This window comes from Epinephelus fuscoguttatus, linkage group LG9 (assembly GCF_011397635.1).
Source record: "Epinephelus fuscoguttatus linkage group LG9, E.fuscoguttatus.final_Chr_v1".
Classification (NCBI taxonomy): Eukaryota; Metazoa; Chordata; class Actinopteri; order Perciformes; family Serranidae; genus Epinephelus; species Epinephelus fuscoguttatus.
The window spans coordinates 33,405,220-33,428,064 of NC_064760.1; the positions used below are offsets into that span (position 1 = coordinate 33,405,220).

General features: G+C 39.6%; 4 protein-coding genes across 4 annotated transcripts; 2 read left to right on the forward strand and 2 right to left on the reverse strand.

Moving 5' to 3' along the window:
- Positions 1 to 2,582: 2,582 nt before the first annotated feature.
- her11 (hairy-related 11) lies at positions 2,583 to 4,804 on the reverse strand. The gene is made up of 4 exons (XM_049586013.1): positions 4,722 to 4,804; positions 3,583 to 3,678; positions 3,380 to 3,473; positions 2,583 to 3,184 (listed from the first exon to the last, which is right to left on the reverse strand). The coding sequence occupies exons 1-4, from the start codon at positions 4,773 to 4,775 to the stop codon at positions 2,583 to 2,585; spliced, it is 846 nt and encodes a 281-aa protein (XP_049441970.1). The 5' UTR covers positions 4,776 to 4,804.
- A 2,988-nt stretch (positions 4,805 to 7,792) lies between these two features.
- her5 (hairy-related 5) lies at positions 7,793 to 8,671 on the forward strand. The gene is made up of 3 exons (XM_049586061.1): positions 7,793 to 7,902; positions 8,009 to 8,104; positions 8,192 to 8,671. The coding sequence occupies exons 1-3, from the start codon at positions 7,852 to 7,854 to the stop codon at positions 8,669 to 8,671; spliced, it is 627 nt and encodes a 208-aa protein (XP_049442018.1). The 5' UTR covers positions 7,793 to 7,851.
- Positions 8,672 to 14,905: 6,234 nt separating this feature from the next.
- Positions 14,906 to 17,870, reverse strand: pfdn6 (prefoldin subunit 6). Its single transcript, XM_049585660.1, has 4 exons — positions 17,677 to 17,870; positions 17,400 to 17,470; positions 17,147 to 17,271; positions 14,906 to 15,209 (listed from the first exon to the last, which is right to left on the reverse strand). Exons 1-4 carry the CDS (start codon positions 17,738 to 17,740, stop codon positions 15,089 to 15,091), a joined length of 381 nt encoding a protein of 126 aa, XP_049441617.1. The 5' UTR covers positions 17,741 to 17,870; the 3' UTR covers positions 14,906 to 15,088.
- A 1,086-nt stretch (positions 17,871 to 18,956) lies between these two features.
- mmgt1 (membrane magnesium transporter 1) lies at positions 18,957 to 22,135 on the forward strand. Its single transcript, XM_049586580.1, has 4 exons — positions 18,957 to 19,069; positions 19,406 to 19,458; positions 19,574 to 19,677; positions 21,259 to 22,135. The coding sequence occupies exons 1-4, from the start codon at positions 18,991 to 18,993 to the stop codon at positions 21,413 to 21,415; spliced, it is 393 nt and encodes a 130-aa protein (XP_049442537.1). The 5' UTR covers positions 18,957 to 18,990; the 3' UTR covers positions 21,416 to 22,135.
- The last annotated feature ends 710 nt before the right edge of the window (positions 22,136 to 22,845 follow it).

Consider the following 22,845-nt stretch of genomic DNA (forward strand, 5'->3'; position numbering starts at 1 on the left):
TGTTGTCCCATTGCAACCCTCAGCTACCAGTGAAGAATTCAAAGAACTTTCACTATGTTCTAAGTTACACAGCTGAGGAAAGAAATGTTCGTCATATTGCTTGAAAGTCTCTCCTTGATGAACAGGAAGCTGTTGTGATTCCTATGGCAGTTGGGCGTCTGTTCTTGTGTTATGATAGGTGGATTAGTGACACTCCTCTTTCATTTACCTCATATTTACCACATCATCATTCATTCCTAACACCAAATTCAAATGAGCAAGGTATTTCTACATATAGTTAGTTGGTAAGTTGCAGGTTGACTCTAATACCATCCTAAAACAACCTGAAATACAGTGCCCTGAGTTTCTGGGGTCTGCTGGGGTCTTACGCATCACAGCAGAGGGATCTGGCAAACAGGTTGTCATAAACATCTGAACAGTGGAAATGGACAGGCTGAGATGATTGTCTTTGCATTTCAACACTGTGCAGTTATAAATGTTGTCAGTGTTCTCTGATCAGTTGTCATGTTTCACTCAGCACTCTACTGTGCAGCATGCGCTGAGAACAGATTTTGCCCTGAGACACACTTGATATAGACCTCAGTCTCAACATTCACATGTTCACACTTAATGCGTGTAACCTTAGCACTGAGGGCAGGTACAATAGGTGACAGCCCATTTCGGAACACTGTGTCTCACCCCATAACATCGTCAGACAAAAGAAAAGAATAAAATCCATGCAGCAGAACCAGCGATATCGTCTTCTTTTTCAATGCATTTTTCTTCCTTGTCACAATTTGGAGCCTCCATTATCCACAACTCACGCTCAAGCACTGGTAGTTCAATTGGAGATTTGTTTGTTACGGTCGTAGTGGTTCCTGTGGCATTGGGTTGCAGTTCTCAGTCAGAGATGAGGATCAGGCCGCAGAGGTAAGCTCACTTTGTTTTGACTCTCTACTTACAGATTTGTTTGTTTTTAAATTTGTAGATCTCAGCAGAACTGACCCAAGTGAAATCATTTCAGGACATTTATCAGACTTCACGCACACAAAAAAGACTTATAAAACTTTTATCATGTATGCAGTACTCTCCAACACCTGTAAATGGTGTTTGATGAGAAACATTGGTGGAGTTCTCCTTTAATGCTTTAGTCGCAGCTACAGTATGACTGAGCATCAATGTTGCTGTTTTTTCCCATGATTACATATTTGGTCTCCATAATCTAGACATTAAAAAGGGTTGTCTCTATAACTGTCTTATTTTCTTTCTGTTCGTTGTTTATCTACTGTATTGACAGTAAAAGAGAGCATCTTGCACAGGTTACAGTTTTCTCAGTTGCTGAAACAAGCTTGATCAAACTGGGGTACACTTGATCTTCATCATCACCTTCTCAGCATGGAAGAAGTCTTCTCTTACAAATGTGTTACATGTTTTCTTTGGTTTCACACATTTTCACACCTTTTCAAAACAATTAACGCAGATCTTATAGAAAGACCTAAACTGCTATTGGATGAGCTGTGTTAATTAAAAGGAAAACATTCACAGCTGAGAGAAATGACTTGCATAATAATGAATCTCTAAGTCACCTGTGTGAAACTCTTTTGCACAATTTTTCAATCAGCCTTTATCCATAAAAGATGCTACCTCTGTGTTGCTATTTGCAGCACGGATCAAAGAGGCTGAAGTCACTTACAAAAGAATTAATGTAATAAAATGGATGAAGAAAATCATGTCCTTTTATTAACAGTATTTCAACTGGGCATCTAAAAAAGTGTAAACAGTGCAGGTGCAGAGTGCAGCAGGGTTTGTTATCTCTAGTAAAATCAATTTTGGAGAGCAAAATACAACTCATGCTGTGATATGCTTACTTGCCTTTTTAACACATACTATAACTATGCTGAGTATCAACAAATGACACAGACATACAGCACAAATGATTGCTGAACTGGTTCATATTGATAGCTGTATTTTGTTGTCCATTGTGTCATGACTGATTAAAACAACACTTAAATTTGACCACAAGTTGTGCTGTTTGATGGAAATATTTACATTTGTTGCATGTATTTTTTTGTTTTGTGAGTGTCAGAGCATTTTGCAAACAAGAATGTGTCAGTTTGGTCATTGGCTTCAAGTTTAGGCCTGTGTGTGAACTGATTTGCAATTGTAATGTCTCATGCAAATGAGAACAACTGTTAAGTGTCTTAAAAAGTGTCTCAAAATAGATTTTTCTTTTCATGTTTTCCCCTATATTTTCAATGGTATAATTAGCATGCTGCAGTAGGTTTTTTTTTTCAGAAGTGTAACTTTTATAACAATTTTGATGCACATCAGTGAACACAAGGCCTGTGAGGGAAAATAAAACCTGTTCACAGTCAGTGTATCATTAAATGAATACAGTAGATAACTGCACAAACTGAGACTTAAAAGATTCAAGTACAAGTTTTATTTAGAACAGAAATACAAAATATAGGAAATTTTAATAATATGTACACTGTACATTCCCAGCATGGAGAGTTTCTCATCCTCTCCACAGCCAATGATTGCAGTTAGTTCCCACTAGGTGGCTCTGCTGTTTCCAGTTTGTCAGTCTCTGATGCTATTCATCAAAACCAAGGTCTCCACATGGCTGAAGAAGAGTTTGGTGGTGACCCCTCCCTCGGTGCAGGGTGCGGAGGGGATCTCAGTGAGATGAGAGGGGGGCAGTGTAGGACAACAGGGCCCGAGTGAGGGGCTGCAGGCGAGAAACTAAAGAAGGAGGTGTTGGAGGACAGAGGTGACAGGCTGGGGGGGAAGGAGAAGTGAGAGGCAAATGACGGGAAAGGAGGAGAGGTGGTGTATGTGGAGAAGGAAGGAGACAGCCAAGGAGAGGGAGGAGGGGACAGATAGTCGTGGCAAGGTGTGGAGCAAGACTGTGGCTGAAATGGGGAATGAGATGGAAACTTTGGAGGCTCTTCTTTTCTCTCAGATGTGCAAATGGCATCCAGAGATATTCCATCAGGTCCTCTGGCTGCCTCAGTCTCAGGCACTCTCTGGGTGAAGTCTGGTTTAATGCTGTTTGGCTGCCGGCTCTCTGTGTGGTGTTTCAGACCCTTGATCAGGCTCGTTCTCTGTGTCGGTGTTATTTTGTGCATGTAGCTGGTCAGCTGGGCCACACACTGCTGAAACCCTGCACTCTCTATGGTGAAGAGAGTAGGACCATTGGAGTCTGAGTGATGAAGGTTTACCACAGGACCATGAGTCTTCATGTGACTGTCAGAGTCTGCAGTAACTGGAAAAACATCAGGGCGAGGGATAAAACAGGAGTATGATTAAAACCTCGATTTGTTGCAGCAGAAAAAAGCTGTTTTTATGACATATTTCATACATTTGCACAAGTTAATGAACTGTTTCTTTGACTAACCCTTTCTTATGTTCTTCCCATCTGTCCACGTCTTAAGATATTCCACAGCCAAGTCAAGAATCTCTGCTTTCTCTATTTTAGGGTTCTGCAGCCGCTGTGAGTGATCACAGTCAAACAGAGGAGAAATACATTTCATCATATTAAGGTTGTTATTCCCTTTAATACATGTAGAGACTGGATGTGATGTTGTTGACATGACTCACTGGATCAGACGTATGATTCAAGAGCAAACTCCTTAGTTCAGCCAGACTCTGATTTATTCGATCTCTTCTCTTCTTTTCCACGACTGGTTTCAGAACCTAAAGAGACGAACAGCATTATGTGAGTATGGTGAAGCTGTGGTCAGTGATCAAGGAGCCCCAGCTGTTTGTCCAATATGTACATATGTATCACCAGTTAACATCCACATACAGTGTGTATATGCAGTGACAAAAGCAGTGGTGGAGGAAGTATTCAGTTACTTTACTTAAGTAAAAGTACTAATACCACATTGTGAAAGCACTCTGTTATAGTAAAAGTCCTGCACTGAAAACGTTACTTCAGTAAAAGTAGGTAAGTATAATCAGGAAAATGTACTTATAGATGAAAAGTAAAAGTGCCCATGCAGAAAAAAATCATGCAAAAAACTCTAAAAATCATTCCTACAAATAAAATAAAATAAAATAGAAAATGATTTATATGTTTAGCAAAATAGTTGCCAATTAATTTTCTGTCAACCAACCAATTTGTTAATCGACTAATCTATGCAGTTGTATTAACTGTTGTGTAGATTAATTTATAAAACAAAACATAATATTTTATATACTCTTCTTATATTTTTTATACAAAAATCTTAATTTTTAAAGTAGCCAATAACTCAGGTCGTTACATGAATGTAGTGAAGTTAAAAGTACAATATATCCTTCTGAAAAGAAGTGAGTACAAGTTTAAAAAAAAGTGTCATGAATAAGAAAATACTCAAGTAAAGTACCTCAAATTTGTACTTAAGTAGGCTACAGTACTTGAGTAAATGTACTTAGGTACAATTTACCACTGAAAAATGTGCGATTTTCTATTTAGAAACCCTTTGGTTTATAAGTGATACCTTAATTGTCAAGAACAACTTGGGTTGCCAGGTTGTGGAAAACCCTTGTTTGTTTTCATGAGTAAAGTGAAAAATGTTAGTTTTTATTAAAAACCTGGCAACCCAAAAATAATTCCCATTAATGTCTTAGAAATGCTCTGCAATTGATTATTAAACTATTTATTAACATTAAGAAATCATTAGATACGACTTTAACATAAAACTTTTATGAAGGGAGAAAGAGGTAGGATGCTAAATAAATGAAATAAAAGTTCTTACCCTTTTTCTACTCTTTCCATCTTCCACAGCTGGGTTTTGTAGTTTCCTGGTCATGTTGCAGAGTTTGGTCCAAATGTCCTGACTGGAGGCTGCAGCAGTTTAAACAGCTTCTGTAGCCTGTGGGAGAGTATAAGTAGCGCTCGTGCTGCCTCTGATTGGCTGAAAAGTGTGAGTGAAGACACTTAACCCAAAATGGTCTCCAAAAAACTTCATTACTGGCCACAGATAGAATCGAAACTACCTTTCAACAGTGATCAGGTAATGCGGTGTTTCTAAAAATGAATAAATCTAATATAACAGTTAATATTAAAGGAAACAATGATGCCAATAAACTTCAGCTTTTCTTTACAAATGATGCCATCATCAGACAGAGGCAGCCTGCTGATGTAGTTTTGTAGTTTATCCACGTAAAGATCAATATTTCCGCTGCCTTATTTATAGTAAAAACATTTCATAATGCATAAGAAATATATGTTGGAACTAGTGAGGATGGCCATTTTGAATACACCATGTATTATTTCATTAGGCCAAATGTAGTCTGAGCACCTCCCTCCCAAAAGTGAGACCATGGGAAACTGGTCGTGGAAACGTGGGAACAGAGATGAAGTGAGAAAGTGGGCAGCTATGAGCACTTTTTATGATGTGTGAGACATCCACACTCTGAGTAAGTGATACAAAAGAGCAAATGAGAGCAGTGTTGGTCCAAATAAAGAATCCAGACAGTTTTATTTACACAGCCCAGTAACACAGACCACATATTTTGACTGCAAAAGCCAGATACTCAGATCTATGTATTTACAGTTAAACATTTAATACAGAAATAAATCCTGACTGATGAACAGACTGAGTGACAAAAGGGAGCACGCCACGTTTGTCAGTGGATGTGAAGTGTGAGGATGATGATTACACCTGAGTGTTAAGTGTGCGCCGCCTCGGGCCAGCCTCATACCTCATGTTTGGACTTCACACAAGAGCCCTTTATAATCAAAGCAGTTGTTGACTTGACTTGACTACATGTTCCCATCCCATCAGCTCCGTTTGATTTCAACTCTTTTGTCAGTGTGGCCGACACACCTGAAGGATCGCGATATTAGAAGTCAGCGGTCCATCTCTCTGCCTCCATAGGGCACATTTTTACTAATTAGTTTCCATCACAGGCTCAGCCGAGCATGTTAAAGGGCTTATTTACAGGGCGGGTCCACGTGGCTTAAGCCCAGAGTGCATCAGTTATATTTATCAAAACAAATTCAAAATGTTTCCTTTTCCTGTAATCATCACTATATTGGACATTGTATAGTCTGTGCTGAAATCTATGTTATAGAGTGAGTTTCCTCGAGGTCCTCGCTCCCATGGTAACCAGCAGTGATCCCTGAGCCTCCACTAATCACCCTCTCTTTGATTTGAAACGGAAGTATCATTGCCTCTGAAAAGCCACTTAATCTACGGGATCCCTGTGATCCGATCATCCCGCTGTTATCTCCACACTTGAGCCCATTATAGGGATCAGGGTGCACAGAAATGCAGTGCGGAGAAAGCTGCACCCTAAACTCAGAGCCCAACTCAGACTTTACTGTGAAATCATAGGCTACACTTTAAACATGCAGCTGTTTCTGCACAGATTTTGTCCATGCTCCTTAAAGCGAAGTGTGTATAGCCACACCCAGTAAAGACAAACACACTCCTTCAAACAGCACACGCGTTTGTTTAGGTGTGATTCAGGCAGTTTGGCTCTACAACACAAGGCCAGGTCCTGCTTTGAGATATGTGGAGGGTAAGGATGGTTTCAAATCAGTGCTCAAGAACTGTTTTACTCCTCAAGCCACCATCAGCCTGTGGCTATAAGATGCAGCTTAGTGAGAAGATCTTTTACCTGGTCACTTTCACCTTCTGATTTGGCTTAAATGTGACTTCACTGTTCATTTTCCCATGATGTGATCCAGTGTGTCTTATGTAGTGATCTTACGTAATATTCTACTGTGGATTTTATGGTACCTTCATGCTTGGACCAAACAAATATTGTGTGGGATAATAAAGTGGATCTGAATCTGAATAAACAGAAATGACTTCCGTCCCAGTTGCATCTATATTTCATTACATATATATATAAAAACATGTGCAGTGGAATTTCGCTCTACATACTGCCGTGATAAAACCATAAGGGAGTGTTCACTATTCATGAGGGGGGAGGGGTGGTGCAAACATGGAAGCATGTCAAATAACACTGGGGAGGGACTTCTGTTTTTTATTTTGGCTGTGGAGGACATACATATTTAAATGGTTGCATTTTGTATTTGGAAGGCGTGTTTTCTTTAGGAATAGCCAGAAATTATGGCTGTATTTTCAGTTTTCTGTGAAGAATGCCTCAGTCAGGAAAAGAAAAATCAGAGCTTAAAATAGTGATATTTCATCAGATTCACTTTATATCTCTCATCTAAATTTTGGGCAGAAATACCTTTGCACTAACTAATCAGCATGTATGAAAAGAGTGAAATACTGAGGCTTTTTTTTCAACTTTTAAACATCATGGTATGTTCTTAAAATCTAATAAATAATTTATGCTGTAGGGAGGGTTAGTTATTCAGGGTTCAAAATACAAAGAAGAAGTCACACTCAAGCAACCCCCTTGTCTGAAAAGCAAAGAACTGTTTCTTCATACATTTTTTCAGAGCTCAAATAAGTAACAAAGCTGTATATGCAGTTTCAGTGTTATGCAGTATAAAGTAATTCCAGTGAGACTGAGATCTTCACCTGTCAGACTGAAGCTATACTTCTTCAAAACACTAACTTTAAGTCAGGCAGGCTGTGCTTTATGATTTGGGTGAATTTGCCCTTTTTGCCCCAGATTTAGAAACCAGATTATATCCGCTGACAGACCACATGGCACACCCCCTTTATTTTATACTACACTTTAATTTTGTGTGAATGTGAAAAGAAGTGAAAAGAGGAGGATCAGTTTAAATACATCCAAATGTTCTCCATTGTCAAGGCCGCGTGCTGCTCGATGAATGAGAGGCGTGTGACGCAGCAGGGGCGTGGCTATCTGCAGGGACATCAACAAAGTTGGAAGGAGGCCACGAGCGTGCCATTTTCAGTTCTGGATTCACGGCAAGGACAGACTGACACTTTCAGCATGAAGTCTTTTTCTTCCCCCGAGTCTCCCAGACAGAGGACCATGAGAAGAGTAAGCTGCTGTTTTATGACTCCTGTAACCAATCTCTAAAGTAAAAGTTGTCTTAAATGCGGTGCATGGTATTAACTATGAGAATATTGTACTTTTCAACCCCAAGGTCTCCAAGCCTGTGATGGAGAAACGCAGACGGGAGCGGATCAACCACAGTCTGGAGACAATACGACTCCTGATGCTGGATAACACTCACTATGAGGTATGATCACGTGCCATGCTTTTATTTGAGTTTGACTGTCGTAATACATCAGACTGGTTTAGTGAGTGACTCCATTTCTCGATTTAGAATCTGAAGAATCCAAAGGTGGAGAAGGCAGAGATCCTGGAGAGTGTGGTCCATTTCCTTAAGACAGAGAAGGAGGTGGAGAAGGGTCACCGGGCCGTGAGGAGAGTCCTGTCCAGAGAGCAGAGACCAGCCTCCGCCCGCCAGCACAACTACCATGACGGCATGAGGTCCTGTCTGCTGAGGGTCAGCCACTTCATAGCCAGCAAGAGCCAGGGGTCAGAGGAGGCCGGTGGGGACACAGTTCAGGCTTCTCTTGCGCTCCCTGGCCCCCAGACACACCCTTCATCTCCCGGACACATCCACAGGGCACAGGTTGCTCTGTCTCCCCAGCATCTGTCCCACCGTCACCGCCAGCACGGGATCTCTCACCCATACCTCACCCAGAGGACTGGCCTTCACTGTGACACCAGGGAGCTGCTCTCCTCTACGGCAGCCTGCACGCACATCACTGATCCAGTGTGGAGGCCCTGGCCGCAGTGACTCTGACTCTTTTAGATTTTAGCTTTGTAAATATGTATTTTGTTGTACAGCTTGGATTCATGTGTACAGTGAAGATATTTTCATGCCCCATGAGGCGTTTTTCCTTTAGGATTTGCTGTTTTGCACGCTTTTTTATTTTTTGATCTTAGTTATACTTATGAAAGATTTTTTTTTAGCTGTAAGTTAAAAAAATAAAATGCATTTTACGCGTGCGTAAAATGCGCGTCATCTGTTTTGGCTGGTGACCACTCCAGCGGATGTGCTTTTCATTTTTGCTTTGCTCTGAGTACATATTGTACATAATAGAGATATGATGAATTGTTTTCCTGATTGTGCTTGATGAATTCTCTTGTTTCCATTTCCAATAAAGCACAACTTCCTGATCATTCCAGATCATTGGAGTGGCCCATTCACTGTGTGAATAGCTTGTACTTGGCTAGAGAAGAGGGACATCCACAGGACAGTTAGCACATACTTTATCCGGGTTGGACAACAGTTATGAAACAGCGGTCTATTGACATGTTGATGGTGGAGAGCATGTTGCTGCTATGATCTTAAGTACAGTTTTTCAAATGTAGAGAAGTACAGTAGAGTGGCCATTCACACACTGTCCAGCAGCAGACTGCTTCCAGTGTGGGAGCATGCAATTTACACACGTTCAAACCCTGCTGGAAATGTGTCCAGACCCAACTCAGTCCAGAGTTTATATTACTTTTAAATTAATATGAATTAATTAATCAATAAGGTTTGCAATCGAAACAATTTTGACCGTTAGGCTTAAGTGTTTGGTTATTTATAAAGGATTTAAATGTAATACACAGTAGGCATATTCAGAACACACAGTTGTATATTTTAAGTTCCCTTTAGACTGACCGGTGTTAACTTGTTTTTCGCCACATACACATAATCTCAATATATCCAGATCACATTGCTGGAAGAGCCGCTAAAAGTGCAAAGACTACATGCAGCAGTTTCTCTGGTGATGGAGGAGGCTGGACCAATGCGTGATAAACACAGGATCATAACAAAACACACACAGATCTTGATGGTGTTATAGTTCGAGAGAATATGTTGTAACTGATCTGATTAGTCTGATAAATAAATATGTGAAAAGACCCGAATCTAGATTTCATTGGGAGGTTTAAACAGGTTATTTCACTGAGCTGGGTCGGGTCTGATAACAACATAATTCGAGGCTCTGGGGTGATTTTGTGGATTGGAGTGTGGACAGTGTTAATGGCCACTGTCGTGTGTTTTCTACATATGAAAGACCACAGTAAAAGCTACAGGCTCCCGCACATAAACACATGAATGGACACTTGGAGGACTCATAATTGTTCACCATCGTGGGTTAAGTAGCCTGTGTGCCAGAGATCCCACGGACCAGAGTGCAAGCAGGCAGTTCATGTTACATGCCTACTTATTTTAATTTTATTATTATTGGCGGTTATGGATTGTTGATAAGGTCTATAGTCTTAGGAATTATAGTGCACTTATACCCAAACATTTTTTTGCTCCACAGTGCATATAAACAGATAAGATGAGATAAGAAAATATGTGGAATATTCATTTATTGCAGCAGCTCAAGAGCCCAAAGCAAAGGAAAAATGAGACTGAGTGATAAACAGAAATAAATTTACAGATAGTTAACTGCACAGGATAATATTACACACATGGTGTGTATCATTGCGGATGATTTAACATTATTGCGAAGGACATGGGTCGGAAATTAGGAAACAAAGTACCTTTAATTATTGCACATCTGTAAATATTTCAGTGGAATATTTTCTTGACTATGTGGGACTATATTTATTTAATTAATTAAATTAATTTTTATCCCATTAGCTTATCATCCTTTAACTCTTTAGTGGTGGATGCACACATTCACTCAGAGCCTGCGAGAAAACATCCTTTAGCCTATCAAAGCAGGTGTTAGTCCCGCAGGGCTGATCTCTGGACAGGATGCTCTTTTGTGCGCCTTTAAGCTTAAACCCCCCTGAAGAGAAAAGACCACGGGACTAAGTAAATCAATTAAAGTTGGAATCAGATTAGTTTCATCTGCAAGCATCTGTCTAAATGAAGATTAAATGGGCCCGGTGGCAGAATTTATTGTGAGAGTCAAACAGATAAGGATTAGTCCAATGCGGATGTATCTGTGCTGGATTAGTGTCATGGCACACTGATTAATGTGGGACATCTATAAGCTCCACTGCATCTATGTCTCCCTCTGCAACATTAAAGTGAACATGACTGCTGTTGCATCCAAGCAAGGGTGTCATGCCATTAAATCACATGATTTTGCGGATGTAATGTCACAAATGGTGGCGTCAAGTCCACTCAAAGGTCAATGACAGAATTTGGACAACATCAGTGTTAAGGATATACATCTGTCATAAGTAAAACGACGTTCCTAACTGTGATCAAATAATGTTTGTGATGTTTTGTGTATCAAATTATGCACTGATGTTCTGAAATTGTATTTGTTATTATTATTTCAAGCAACCATTAGTCGCCCCATTTTAGGAAAGGTTTTAAGTGGGACAGCAGGTTTTGACGAATGTGGGACAGTCATAAAAATACATCATTTAATTAGAGAAAATACGCATTCAGGAAATTAAAGGAGCAGTGTGCAGGATTTAGTGGCATCTACCAGTTTAGGATGGTAGATTTCAACCAGCTGAAACTTAACTTTTCACTTTTCCAGGTGAGGTTAGGAGGTTTTTACTGTATAAACAGACCAGGTGATTGAAATCGGTAAAAACACTGAAAAAAAATGTAGTTTTAAATATAACATGCAATAAACAAAGCTCAAAGTTAAGTAAAAGTATGGCCTTCATTTATTTATTTATTTATTTTCTATTTGTCCTGTAAAGTTCATCAAATGTTACTTACGCCCTTCTGGTTCTTGTATGTGTCATTTTCCCTCTGAGTACAATATCCCAAATATGTCCTTGATAATCTAAGAACATACCTTAGGGATTTCATAATGATATAAGGTGATGATCTAATGTATTGGCTTCATGTGGAAATACAGTACATGAGTAGGACTTGCCCTAATCCACCCTATACATAAAGGTCACCACCTTGTTTACTTAATGTATGACTTTCACTGGCAAGGAAGTGAGGAAGTGTGGCCTCAGAAACCACCACACTGCTGAACATTTCAATCAGCAGCTGCTCTGTAACTGTTGGTTTTTACCACATCAGCACAAACACAATAAAGGCAAAGTGATGAATCACCTTTTGGCCTCGACAACAAACCAGTGATGACTGCGGTTAACGTAACGACACCTCAGTTAAGTTCACTCTGACATTTTTTTAAAACTTTATTTCCACATTTTTTAACAAATGACAGAACCTAAAACACAAAAGGCAGAGCCCCCACCACTACAATATAAACCCAACTGAAAAAGGAAAAGGAAACAAAGAGTGAAACACAGAGAGAAAGTACACGACACCAACACAGTGTGATTTCCTTCAAAGAGGTCTCTTGCTGAATGATGACATTCCTATGGCAGTGTCAGTGATGCAGCTATGTATTTTAGATAAGGCTGCCAAAGTTTGAGAAAGGTGTTAGACTACATGTGATATTTTCCAGTGGGAGTACAATTGTTCATTTCCAAAGAGGAGGAGAGGTGAATCAGATTTCCATGTCACTGCTTTGCATTTCCTGACCACACATAAAGCTATTTCCATAAATTTAATTTGGGTCTTGGTTAAAGATCTGCTGACACCTGTGAAGGTCCCCAGAAAGCAGTGCTCATGGGAAGGCAACTTCTCACAAAAGTTGTTCCAAAAGGGCCTCAGCTTTATTCAAAGCCAGGCGCAGTGCCTCTATACCACACCTGAAGCACAGTTCTGACAGATTAAGTTTAAATTAATGGAATTTCTGTGGGGTGAGGTTCAGCTGATGAAGGAGATTATCGTGAACCAGTGTGTACCAGGCATTAATAGTGGCTAACAAACTGTTTTGTATCTGACCAGAGCTGTTCATCAGTTCTTATGTTCAGATCTGATCCCCATCTCACTCTAGATTTGTGCAAACTTGGCTTTGGGCCCTCAAGTAGCAGCAAAGAGTACATTGAAGAAATACGTTTGTATACATTTCCCTCAAGAAACAGTATTTTCCACATCAGTAAATATAACCAGGCTGGTTCTAAGAGAAGATCTTAACTGAAGATAGCAGAAGAAGGTCCTGCTGGGCAACACATATTTCCTCTTCAAAGACAGGGCAAGTACTTCGTCACAACAGTCTCCCAAGTGCTGGATCCATGTATGATGCCAAATCTTATCATTTAGGGTCATGTATGAGTTCATTTTGTCTCAGAGGTGTTTTCAGTGACAGTCCCATTTTCAGTCAGACTTCTATGAGTGCCACACCATATTTTAATCAAATGCTGCAAATAATTTTGGAGTTGCATTATAAATGAAATCACTTAATATTTTTTCTGTCAGGGAGTGCAATCCAATTTGTGTCCAGGAGGGGGCGCTATCACCAAATCGAGTTTGAGCTTCCTAAATAATAGTTTTTAAAACTAGGAAATTGAAGACCCCCTAGGCTATAATCCCCTGTTAATTTTTCCATAGAAACCCTTTTAAAATTCCATATGAATTGGCTAACATGTTTGCTGAGAGTTCTGAAAAACCTTCGAGGTAATGGAATGGGTAAGGAAGGTATTGTCACCTTGATAGTAAATTATTGTTTTTGCAGTTAATTCTGCCAATTACAGTGATGGGAAAACTCACCCACCTATGTAGATCTTCTTCAATTCTGGGAAGCAATGGGAGATAACCAAGTTTGTACAGTTTTTTAAGGTCATTGTCAACAGATATTCCAAGATATTTTATACCATTTGTAAGCCACTTAAATGTTTGTTGATGCTTGGTCAAAACGTGTTAGTGGGAGAACTTCACTTTTTTCCCCTATTGACCTTATGACCTGAAATAACACCATGAGCACCTAGCAGATTCTATTTGAAATTACTGTTGTAGGCTACACTCATAAACCCTCTGGAGTCATTTAAAGTTGAGTTAATGATAAACCAAACAATCTGACTTTGACTTTATAGATTGTAATAGCCTATAATTTTGAAAATGCGCAATTAAAGTTCAAGTTAATGACGTAGGTTTCGTTTTATTGTGTCAACATAAGGGAGGGACACATATGACATGGTAGCTTGGGGGTCCCCTCCAAAACATTTTGGTGAATTACAATGCACCAATTTCTACATCCATTATATCAAACGTATTATTTTTCAAAATAAAAGTCCCCTGCTACCCTCTGTTTTTACTGGGAGGGGACAATGCATATGCGCTATATTCTGAAGGGGACGCGTCCCCTGTGTTCCCCCCTACATTTACCAGTGGCCAGGTGTTACAGCCGAGGTCTGGGTATTATAAAAGCGCCACACCTAAAGGTGTTAATGGGTCTGCTGCCACCCACGTGCCAAATGTTACAGGCTCGTGCACGAAAACAACCATTTGTGACGCAGTGTTATTACTACCCATGTGTCCGGAATTTAAAGCCCAAATTCAACCCAGGCTATAAAATATGATATAATCTTGTATGATGTAAAGGTAAGCAAAGATGCCTAGAGATATATTACCGTTATACAAAGAATATTTTTAAATTTTGAATAGCCATATATTAGTTTTAAGCAGGTTAAATGAAACTGTTGTTCTGATCCAGTGTTGTCTTGTAGGCTTGCATGCTGCTGTGTAATCTCCATAATTAGGCTAAAATGTCGCCCAAATGTCACACTGTCATTTTCTTTTTAAAATATATTAATATATTTACCTACTGGTGTATTAAAAACCGTAATGGCTTTGTCAGTCAGCAAAGGTTTATTAAAAAACAGGCTACCTCCGACCGTAAATGGAAAGCCAGACTAGGTATCTCAGCTGGAATTTACTTTTACTTTAAAGTTTAGTCTCCTGAGACCAAAGACGACTTTGTATTTTATTATTCATGTTGCTTAAATCCCCTGCTGGTGGTGGTGGGAGGGACAAAGCACATTCATTTATGTGGACAATGCTGCACCGCTGTGCTTTCTCCACCGGTGCAGCTGTGGGCGGGTCAGTGACTGCACAACATCTGCTCCGGTGGCCACCAGCCTGCCCCAGTAATTACAGCAAGTGTTCAACAGACACAAGCACACAGTGAGCCTGCTCTGTGGGATCTATCAGTCACAGAGAGGCTCTGCTCACACAATTAAAACTCAAAGACAAGATGAGGCCTTTCATGGAAAAACATGTTTATTATTAACAAGGGAAACGTCAGTGTAATAACAAATTAATGACAGGATACAAGCAGAATTTACTCAGCCTATGTTGACGGTTTATATTATGTCATGACTAACCCATTCTACTTATGTCTATGTGTGTCTGTGTGTGTCAGCATGCAGCTGGGTCACTTGGTCAGACTTTCCCAACAGCCAGGCCCTGAGCTCTCTGAAACTCCTGCTGTAGACTGGACAAGACTTCTCGATGCTGTTCAGATTTCTTTTCCATGTCTTTCAGGAGTGTCTCGTACCTTTGACTGTGAACAGGACAAAACAAACGAAGGGAAAAATGGAAGATTAATTTTACGAAATTAAAGAAATACCAGAATTAATACAAATAACCAAATTGTGTATACACATTTGTACATACATCATCGAGGTCTAGGCAATAATATTACAAAAACACTTTTATGAATTATACATTTAAATGAAGAACTACAGCCTACAAGGTGATCATAAACTTTATTAAACATCACTTTGAGGTTGCGTTCTGATTTACCACCATTGTCTCCACCTCACAAAATTGTGTGAAGACTGCGACAAGGATGTTGTGGATTATTGTTTATCCACCAAACTCCTTACTGCCCTCTACATGTGAGTGAGCATGATGAGACAGCTAAGGTATGCACCAATACCCACACTGAGCGAGCTGTGACTAGTTAAGTGCCGACTTGTGTGATGAATTTAAAAAAAGTGCCAACACTGCCCAGGTGCCTATGAGGCTGCAAGTATGTGGAGAATAAGAGTGTAATATAATTAAAAAAACACGTCATTTTATTTAACAGAAGGGGTTAGTGCATATAAATGAAAGAGAAAAAGACATAACATTGAAAGCGTTTGTGTGGTGATACTTTTTGGGGAAGTAACATCATTCTTAAAATCATTGATATTATGCAATGAATTCAACTGAGTTTTATTTATGAAGCCCAAAGGAGGGATCACTCTTCCAGGACGGACAGATGTGCAATAGATGTCATGAGTACATAACAGATCAACGTCATAAATGTGCACTGATCCATGACAAAATGATACATATAGACAGATGTTTTTCAGTAACAGCAGTGATATTTAACCGTGATAATAATTACTCTCACAGTTTTAAAGTCACAGCCAATAAAGTGTGAATACCACTGGGTGCATCACACCATGATAGTCAAGTTTGGTGTCCAATTTGTGAGTTTTTGCTTAAAAACATGATGGATGACTTGCAAAAAGTCTATCACGTTATTGGTAAACATGAACATAAATTAAATTTTCATTAAATGCCCAGTAACAGGGAAACTGGGTGACTGTCCTCAACATTTAGGCTGGGCTATAATACAGAAACGTGAATTCTGGAAGACAGAGCCCTGGATTTAGGACATAATACTTGAAGCTGTATGAAGCAGGTTTGCATTAATCGTAGGATAAGTGCATACTGCATGTGGGCATTTTTCACGACTGGGAGACTCTTTTCTGCTTACCTGGTGACATGGGAAGAAGCCTAATGATGACTCATAGCAGCTGAATATTTGCATGATAGGTTGTGTTGAAGGCTGTTTCCCTGTCTAATGAGTTTTCCCCTACCTACACCTAAACCTAACCCTAACCACTGAGGGGGGGTGCTATGCATTAACAGGTGGGGAAACAGTATTTCACAGGGGAGCACATTATGCTACAACACTAGCCAAAGCATCTCCTTCAGGAATGAAAAAGTAACTTATTTAATAGTCCATTTGTCATGGGTCAGTTATGACAACTGCTGCTGTGCCAGATTAAATGTCACAGTCAGGGATTAATATGCTGCTACTACAGCTCAATGCAATTTAATTTAACCATTTACTTGTCACATGGAATTATACAAAGTACAACTCCAGTGAAATATGATCCCATCAGCTCCTTTAACTTGTGCACTGTAATTTGGTCTTTTTTGCATCTTCTCACACATCAACATTCAATCAGTGACTACTATCAGCTGTGATGAGCCCTGACTACACTAAATTACAGAGAAAAATCTTTCCTCTTCTTCTCCATCATTATCAAAGGATGTGCACTCTGTCAACATGCAAACTGAGGGTGTCTGATCATAAGTGACCCGCATCAACTGAAACCACACTGACTTATGGATTAATTACACTGGTCTAGTCAAACCTATGTAGGAGGTAGCACTACTGGCACCGCCACTATAAGGTATTCCTCAGCATTTGTGACTCACATCTCTCCGTTGATGTACTCCAGCCTTTTTGTGACCGTGGCTTTGGCCTCATCAAGGTCTTGCTTCACTAATACTGGGCCAATAAGCTTATAAACTGTGTTTGTGCTGTCCAGCAGATCAAGCTCCTGGAGAGACAGGGAGAGAGAGAAATTATATATTTAATACTGCAAACTCCTATACAGAAAATTAAAGTGTTGACACTAGCAGAGAAAATAGGTTTTATAAAGGATCATGTGATGTTAGTTAACGTTACCTCCTTGACAATGTTGTTCTCTGTCAGCTGCGTCTCCAGCTTCTGTCTGGCTGACATGCTCTTGCTAACATCTAAACACAAGACAGGTATTAGTGGGTAGAGGCATTAATCTGTGTATTAAATAATTTCACAGCAGTATTGTTGCAACCACAGTCTAAACATACAGGAAATATCTAACGAGTTAATTTAACACACAGCTAGCTGTCCTAATATGGTCAGTTAGCTCGCCACAACATGGCACCATATGAGAAAGCATGCTATGCTAGCTGACACTCACCTTTCTGCATCTGTGAATATTTTTCTAATTCCGCTTTCAATTTCTTTTGAATGGCCTCTGCCATGTTAGCAGTCGACAAAGTACTGTAGACTGAGAAAATATATCAAAGAGATAACGTTAGGTAGCTGAACGTGGTGTGAGATGAGAGCTCTATGTTAGCTAACAGGAAAGGGCTGCGGCTCGAGCGGATGTTAGCTGACCCCTTCAAAGTAAGAGCACGTCAGAGTTGAATTCATGATAAATGAATTCGCATATATCACACATGAATAAACATTAAAACCACCCCATAGTGTATATATTCATATGTAATATAATTTCTATATGTTTCATATAGCTTTTTAATGTATTATTCAACTCAATGAAATATAAAGAAAAAGTCGAGGAATAGATGTAAAAATCAAAAGAAAGAATTTAGCAGCAATGGCGGAAATGATGCTACAACATAAATACAAAAAACCCCTCAAAACAATAGGCCTACGTGTGGCATTATAATGAAAACAAACAAACGAAAACCAGGCAAACAAATAAGGAGCACAAATAAGCAAAGTAGGAGACATTGACAGAGCAAGGACCTATATGTTTTCCATTTATTTTAGTCTTAAATTAGTTGGCAAAGCTATATATAAACACAGTGAAAGATGGAGTACATCTTTTCCACCCACAATTATAAATGTAATATTTATCCAGAATAATCACAAGATGATCAGTATCTGAAATGTTTGTGGTTTGTCTATAAAAATATCAGTGGCACTAAATGTCATATCATCCATTTTTTAATGGCAGCCAACTGGGAATATCAGACCAAAACAAATCTGTATATGGACATTTTAAAAATAGATGGTCAATTGTTTCATCTTCTGAGGAACAAAAGGTGCAAGGGTCTACTTCAAATTGCATTTTTAAAGGGTATATTGCTAACAGTATTTTAAAGTGGTTTTCTTTTGCTTTAGGAGCAACTGGACATGCTGGAAAATAAATTTAAACGGTTGTTTCCTTCAAGGGACCTCTTTATTATCCTGTACAGAGCACTAGTTAAATCGTTTTGTTTAAAAAAACATATCACTAATTCTGTTATCACGTTTTTATCCATCGAGTTATCATCACTAACTTTTAGAGAGGGCAAGCAATGTGTAAGCAGAGATAGTATGGGAAATGCTTTGCAGGTTTGGTCATTGCCTTTTGTTGAAACAGCAGAAATCATACAGCTTGGTTGGGGATTTATTTTGACCCCGCCATGGTTGCGGCTGTTTACGACACCGTTTTACGACACTGCTTTGCGACACTGCTCGCAGTTCCTCATCGCTCTGGATCAAGATGGCTTCGTCGTTTTGGAAAGGTGTTGTCGGCGTCGGACTGTTTGCCTTAGCTCATGCAGCTTTCTCAGCAGCACAGCGTAAGTTTCAGTACAGAGGAATAAAACATGTGTCTCGGTATATTTATATATTACCGGAGGGCTCCGGTGTCACCGGGCAGAGAGGTAAAACAGCGGGTTGGGCCTTTCGGTCCTGCAGCGGGCTAACTAGAAGCTAGCGCAGCTCAGCTGCGCTCACAGTCACTGACAGGGGTGAAAGACTGAAATCTGCATCTGTAGTTATTTTGTAATCATATATTTTATCGTGACTTGTATATTAAATATAAGCTCTTGTTTATCAGTCGGTCTTAGCTGCTTGTCGCCACAATGTCGTGGTGTTCATGTGAATTGCAGCCTAACATATATTTCTCCCCACAGATCGATCATACCTGAGACTCACAGAGAAGGAAAACGAGACACTACCAATTGATGTGAGTGCCTTTCATCCTACTGCAGTCCATTTTAAACTCCGCCTGCCTTTCACATCTAACCCCCAACTATGTGTCAAAGCCATCTTTATCAGTATGTTTATTTTTATGTCCGCAGATTGTATTACAGACCTTGTTATCGTTCGTGATGACCTGTTATGGTATTGTCCACATCGCCGGGGAGTTCAAAGACATGGACGCCTCCTCAGAGCTCAAAAACAAGTACGTTGAGTTGCAGCACCTTTGTCCCTTGGTAATGTGGTTGTTAGTCTCCTCTGCCACAGGGGAGACATGCTCACCACCTCACCTGCATTTATAGTAACTGCACTTGGAATCAATTCCCACAGACACACACTGAACCTCCCTGAGTTCATGTGTTGTTGTTTGTGGCCTATATGTTGTCAAGGCCAGAGGTATCTTTATATTGAACACCATTAAGAGTGTTTGTGAAGATCTTCAACCACAATCCCAATAGCAGACACTAATATGTAATAATATAATATAATGGGGACACTGAAAAAACAGTCCAACACATGACAGTAAAACATTTAGGTATTTATAAAGTATGTGCATAATCTTTTCTCTAGGTAAAGACCAAATGGTTAAACAACAGATTTTCAGATTTCATCACCCTTTTCTGTCTGTCAAAATCATGTACATTTCCAGTTTGTTTTTTTAATGTGTCCCGTGCCAAATCGTTCAGAGGACGACCTACGGTAGATGTAAGGGAAAGGATTGCTGAGCTAACTATTTATCTGTGTAATAACTGCATCAATACATTACGTGATGGTAGTTTAGGCACCTCAGTCTGCCTATCATGAGTCCAGGTGTAAAAAAAAAAATGAATGGAAATAAAAGAAAATTTCTGTCTTTCTTTTCAAGAAGTGTTTATCCTGCAAAATATCAGGAAATAGCGATAAATGTCAAACACAGTTTTCCAGAGTTTTAGGCAGCAAAGTAACAAAGAAAGGAAAGCAGACATATTTTTTCCATTGTTAAAATTGTTATCCGATAAATTAGCTAAGCATTTCAGCACTGGGTCTTATGCAACATTGTGTTAATGTTTGGTCTAGAACAGTGCTTTATTATTTATATTTATCTATCGGAACTGCAACAATTAATCAGTTAATCAGTTTTAGTGAATCATTAAGAAAAGTCAAATATTCTCTGATTCCAGCTTCTTAAATGTGAATATTTTCTCATGTCTGTACTCATCTCTGACGGTAACTGAATATCTTTGGGTTGTTGACAAAACAAGACATATGAGGACGTTATCTTGGCCTTTAGTAATCACTCATTGTCATTTTTCACCATTTTCGGATGTTTTATGGGTCTGAACAACCAGTGGTGAAGTGATAGTCAATGAAGTGGGTGTACTACAAGGTAGATGGGTAGGTTATCGAGGGAGAAGTGGGTGTACACTCTATATATTCCAGTGGCTTCTTGGCTGATAGGTGGGTATACTGTAAATGGCCAGAAAAAGAGGTGGGTATACCCTGTATATCTGTTAATACCCTCCACTACACTGCAAACAACCAGTTAACTGAGATCCACAGATGAATCGACAATGAAAAAACTGCTCTGAATTAGACTTCTATAGAGAGGAGATAAAATGTATTACAGTGTGCAGAGATGTGATCTGCCATTGTATGAGGTGTCCCACATGACATATGCACCACAGTGCAGGCAGCTGCTGCAGTAGGAGTCCAATATGTGCATAACTTCCTGTTTGTCTCTTTGAAAGCAGAATAATATTTATACGGTGCCAGTTTTTTTCATAATGTTATCCTTTTTTTCCCCCAGAACATTTGATACACTGAGGAACCACCCATCCTTTTACCTTTTCAATCACCGGGGTCGGGTGCTATTCCGCACGCCAGAGGAGGAGCCCTCCTCCGTACGCAACCAGCAAGCTCTTCCCAACCCCATACGGCTACGCAAGCTGGAGCATTTGCACTGAGACTGGCCTTTCCTGCCTGTAACATTATCAACATGAGATAAGATTTGTTTTTGTTAGAGGAGGCAGAGTGAGCATACACCTTCCTCTACTTTAATTTGTATTTGTACATAAACTAATATGCTGTTCAAACTTGCATCTCTGTCCATAACAGTGGTCACCACCATACTCAACACTGACTGTGCCAACCCTTCGATTTTTCAAGCAGACTTGTTTGTATATACAGTATGTGATTGCTTTGGAGTCTTAAGATACAGAGACATCTGCCCTTTGTGTCCCTTCTGAACTGAACTGGGATAATGCTGTCCTTTGTATATCCTTCATACGAGGGGCATTTAAACTCCTGTTTCATTTCTGTTCCATTTCGACCACACATCAGTCTTCAGAAATTGTCTGGGCAGAATTTTGTGAACTGAGATGAGTTTTGTTTGTATGAACTGAGGACCTTTTATTTACTTGATGATTTCCTGGAAGCATAAAGCCTCATCTGTACTTCCTGTATGTATTAAAGAGGCTTGCTTTATGCCACAGGAAATCAAGTCGAGGTGAGATGTGAAAGCAGAAAACGTTAGGCAGCCGTTCCACTGATAATGTGAACACTAAGGCGAACTAGAAAGCAATGGTACATTCATTTGGGTGGAGTTTGTTTTTCCTTCATTTTACATTTTGTTAAGATTCAGCAGATGTTTTTAATTTAATAAAAGGCATACTGATTTTACAAGGTGTCAGAATCCATTCTTTTGTCTTTTATCCCATATTCAGGCTAGACAAGAAGGCTCAAATCTCTCTACTTCAATCTGTAGGGGATGTTTAAAGACTAACAACCAGAAGGACTCTGTTTGCTACCCTGCTTAATCGGTGTGGAAAAAAATTGGTAACAAGTGCTGATGGTGTCACAGATTAACTTCCTCTGTCGATAGGAGGGGAAGTTCTTTAAGTAGTAATGACAGTGCAGAAATGTGCCTGTGACCTTGTTGGCTGCTGCATCACAGAAAATTTCCACCTAATCAGTTGTTCATGTCGCCTCTGGGTGGCAGTAGAAGAGCTTTTAGTCTTAAGTTGTCAAGGAGGCTGCACCAAATCAAGAAATTACTACTGTTGCAGCACCAAGTGTGTTATGTCTACTTCTCATGTTTGAGATGAGATTAGCTCCAAATAAAATTATTTAGGCTGTTTCTGTTGGGATTTATTGACTCATCTGATGTAATACATGCAAGATCACAACTGAAGATTTGCTTTCATTTAAGGGAATTTTTTTAGTGTGTTCTGTATTTGATGCAGAATACTGTGGAAAACCAGGGTTGGAAATTAGCACCACTCACCAGCCAAATACTGGTGAACTATGCAAGTGGCTGCTAGTTTTGCTTTGCTCACCTGCCAAAAAAAAAAACAAAAAAAAAAAAACAATGGTAATGTATTGAGGGGCTGGTAGA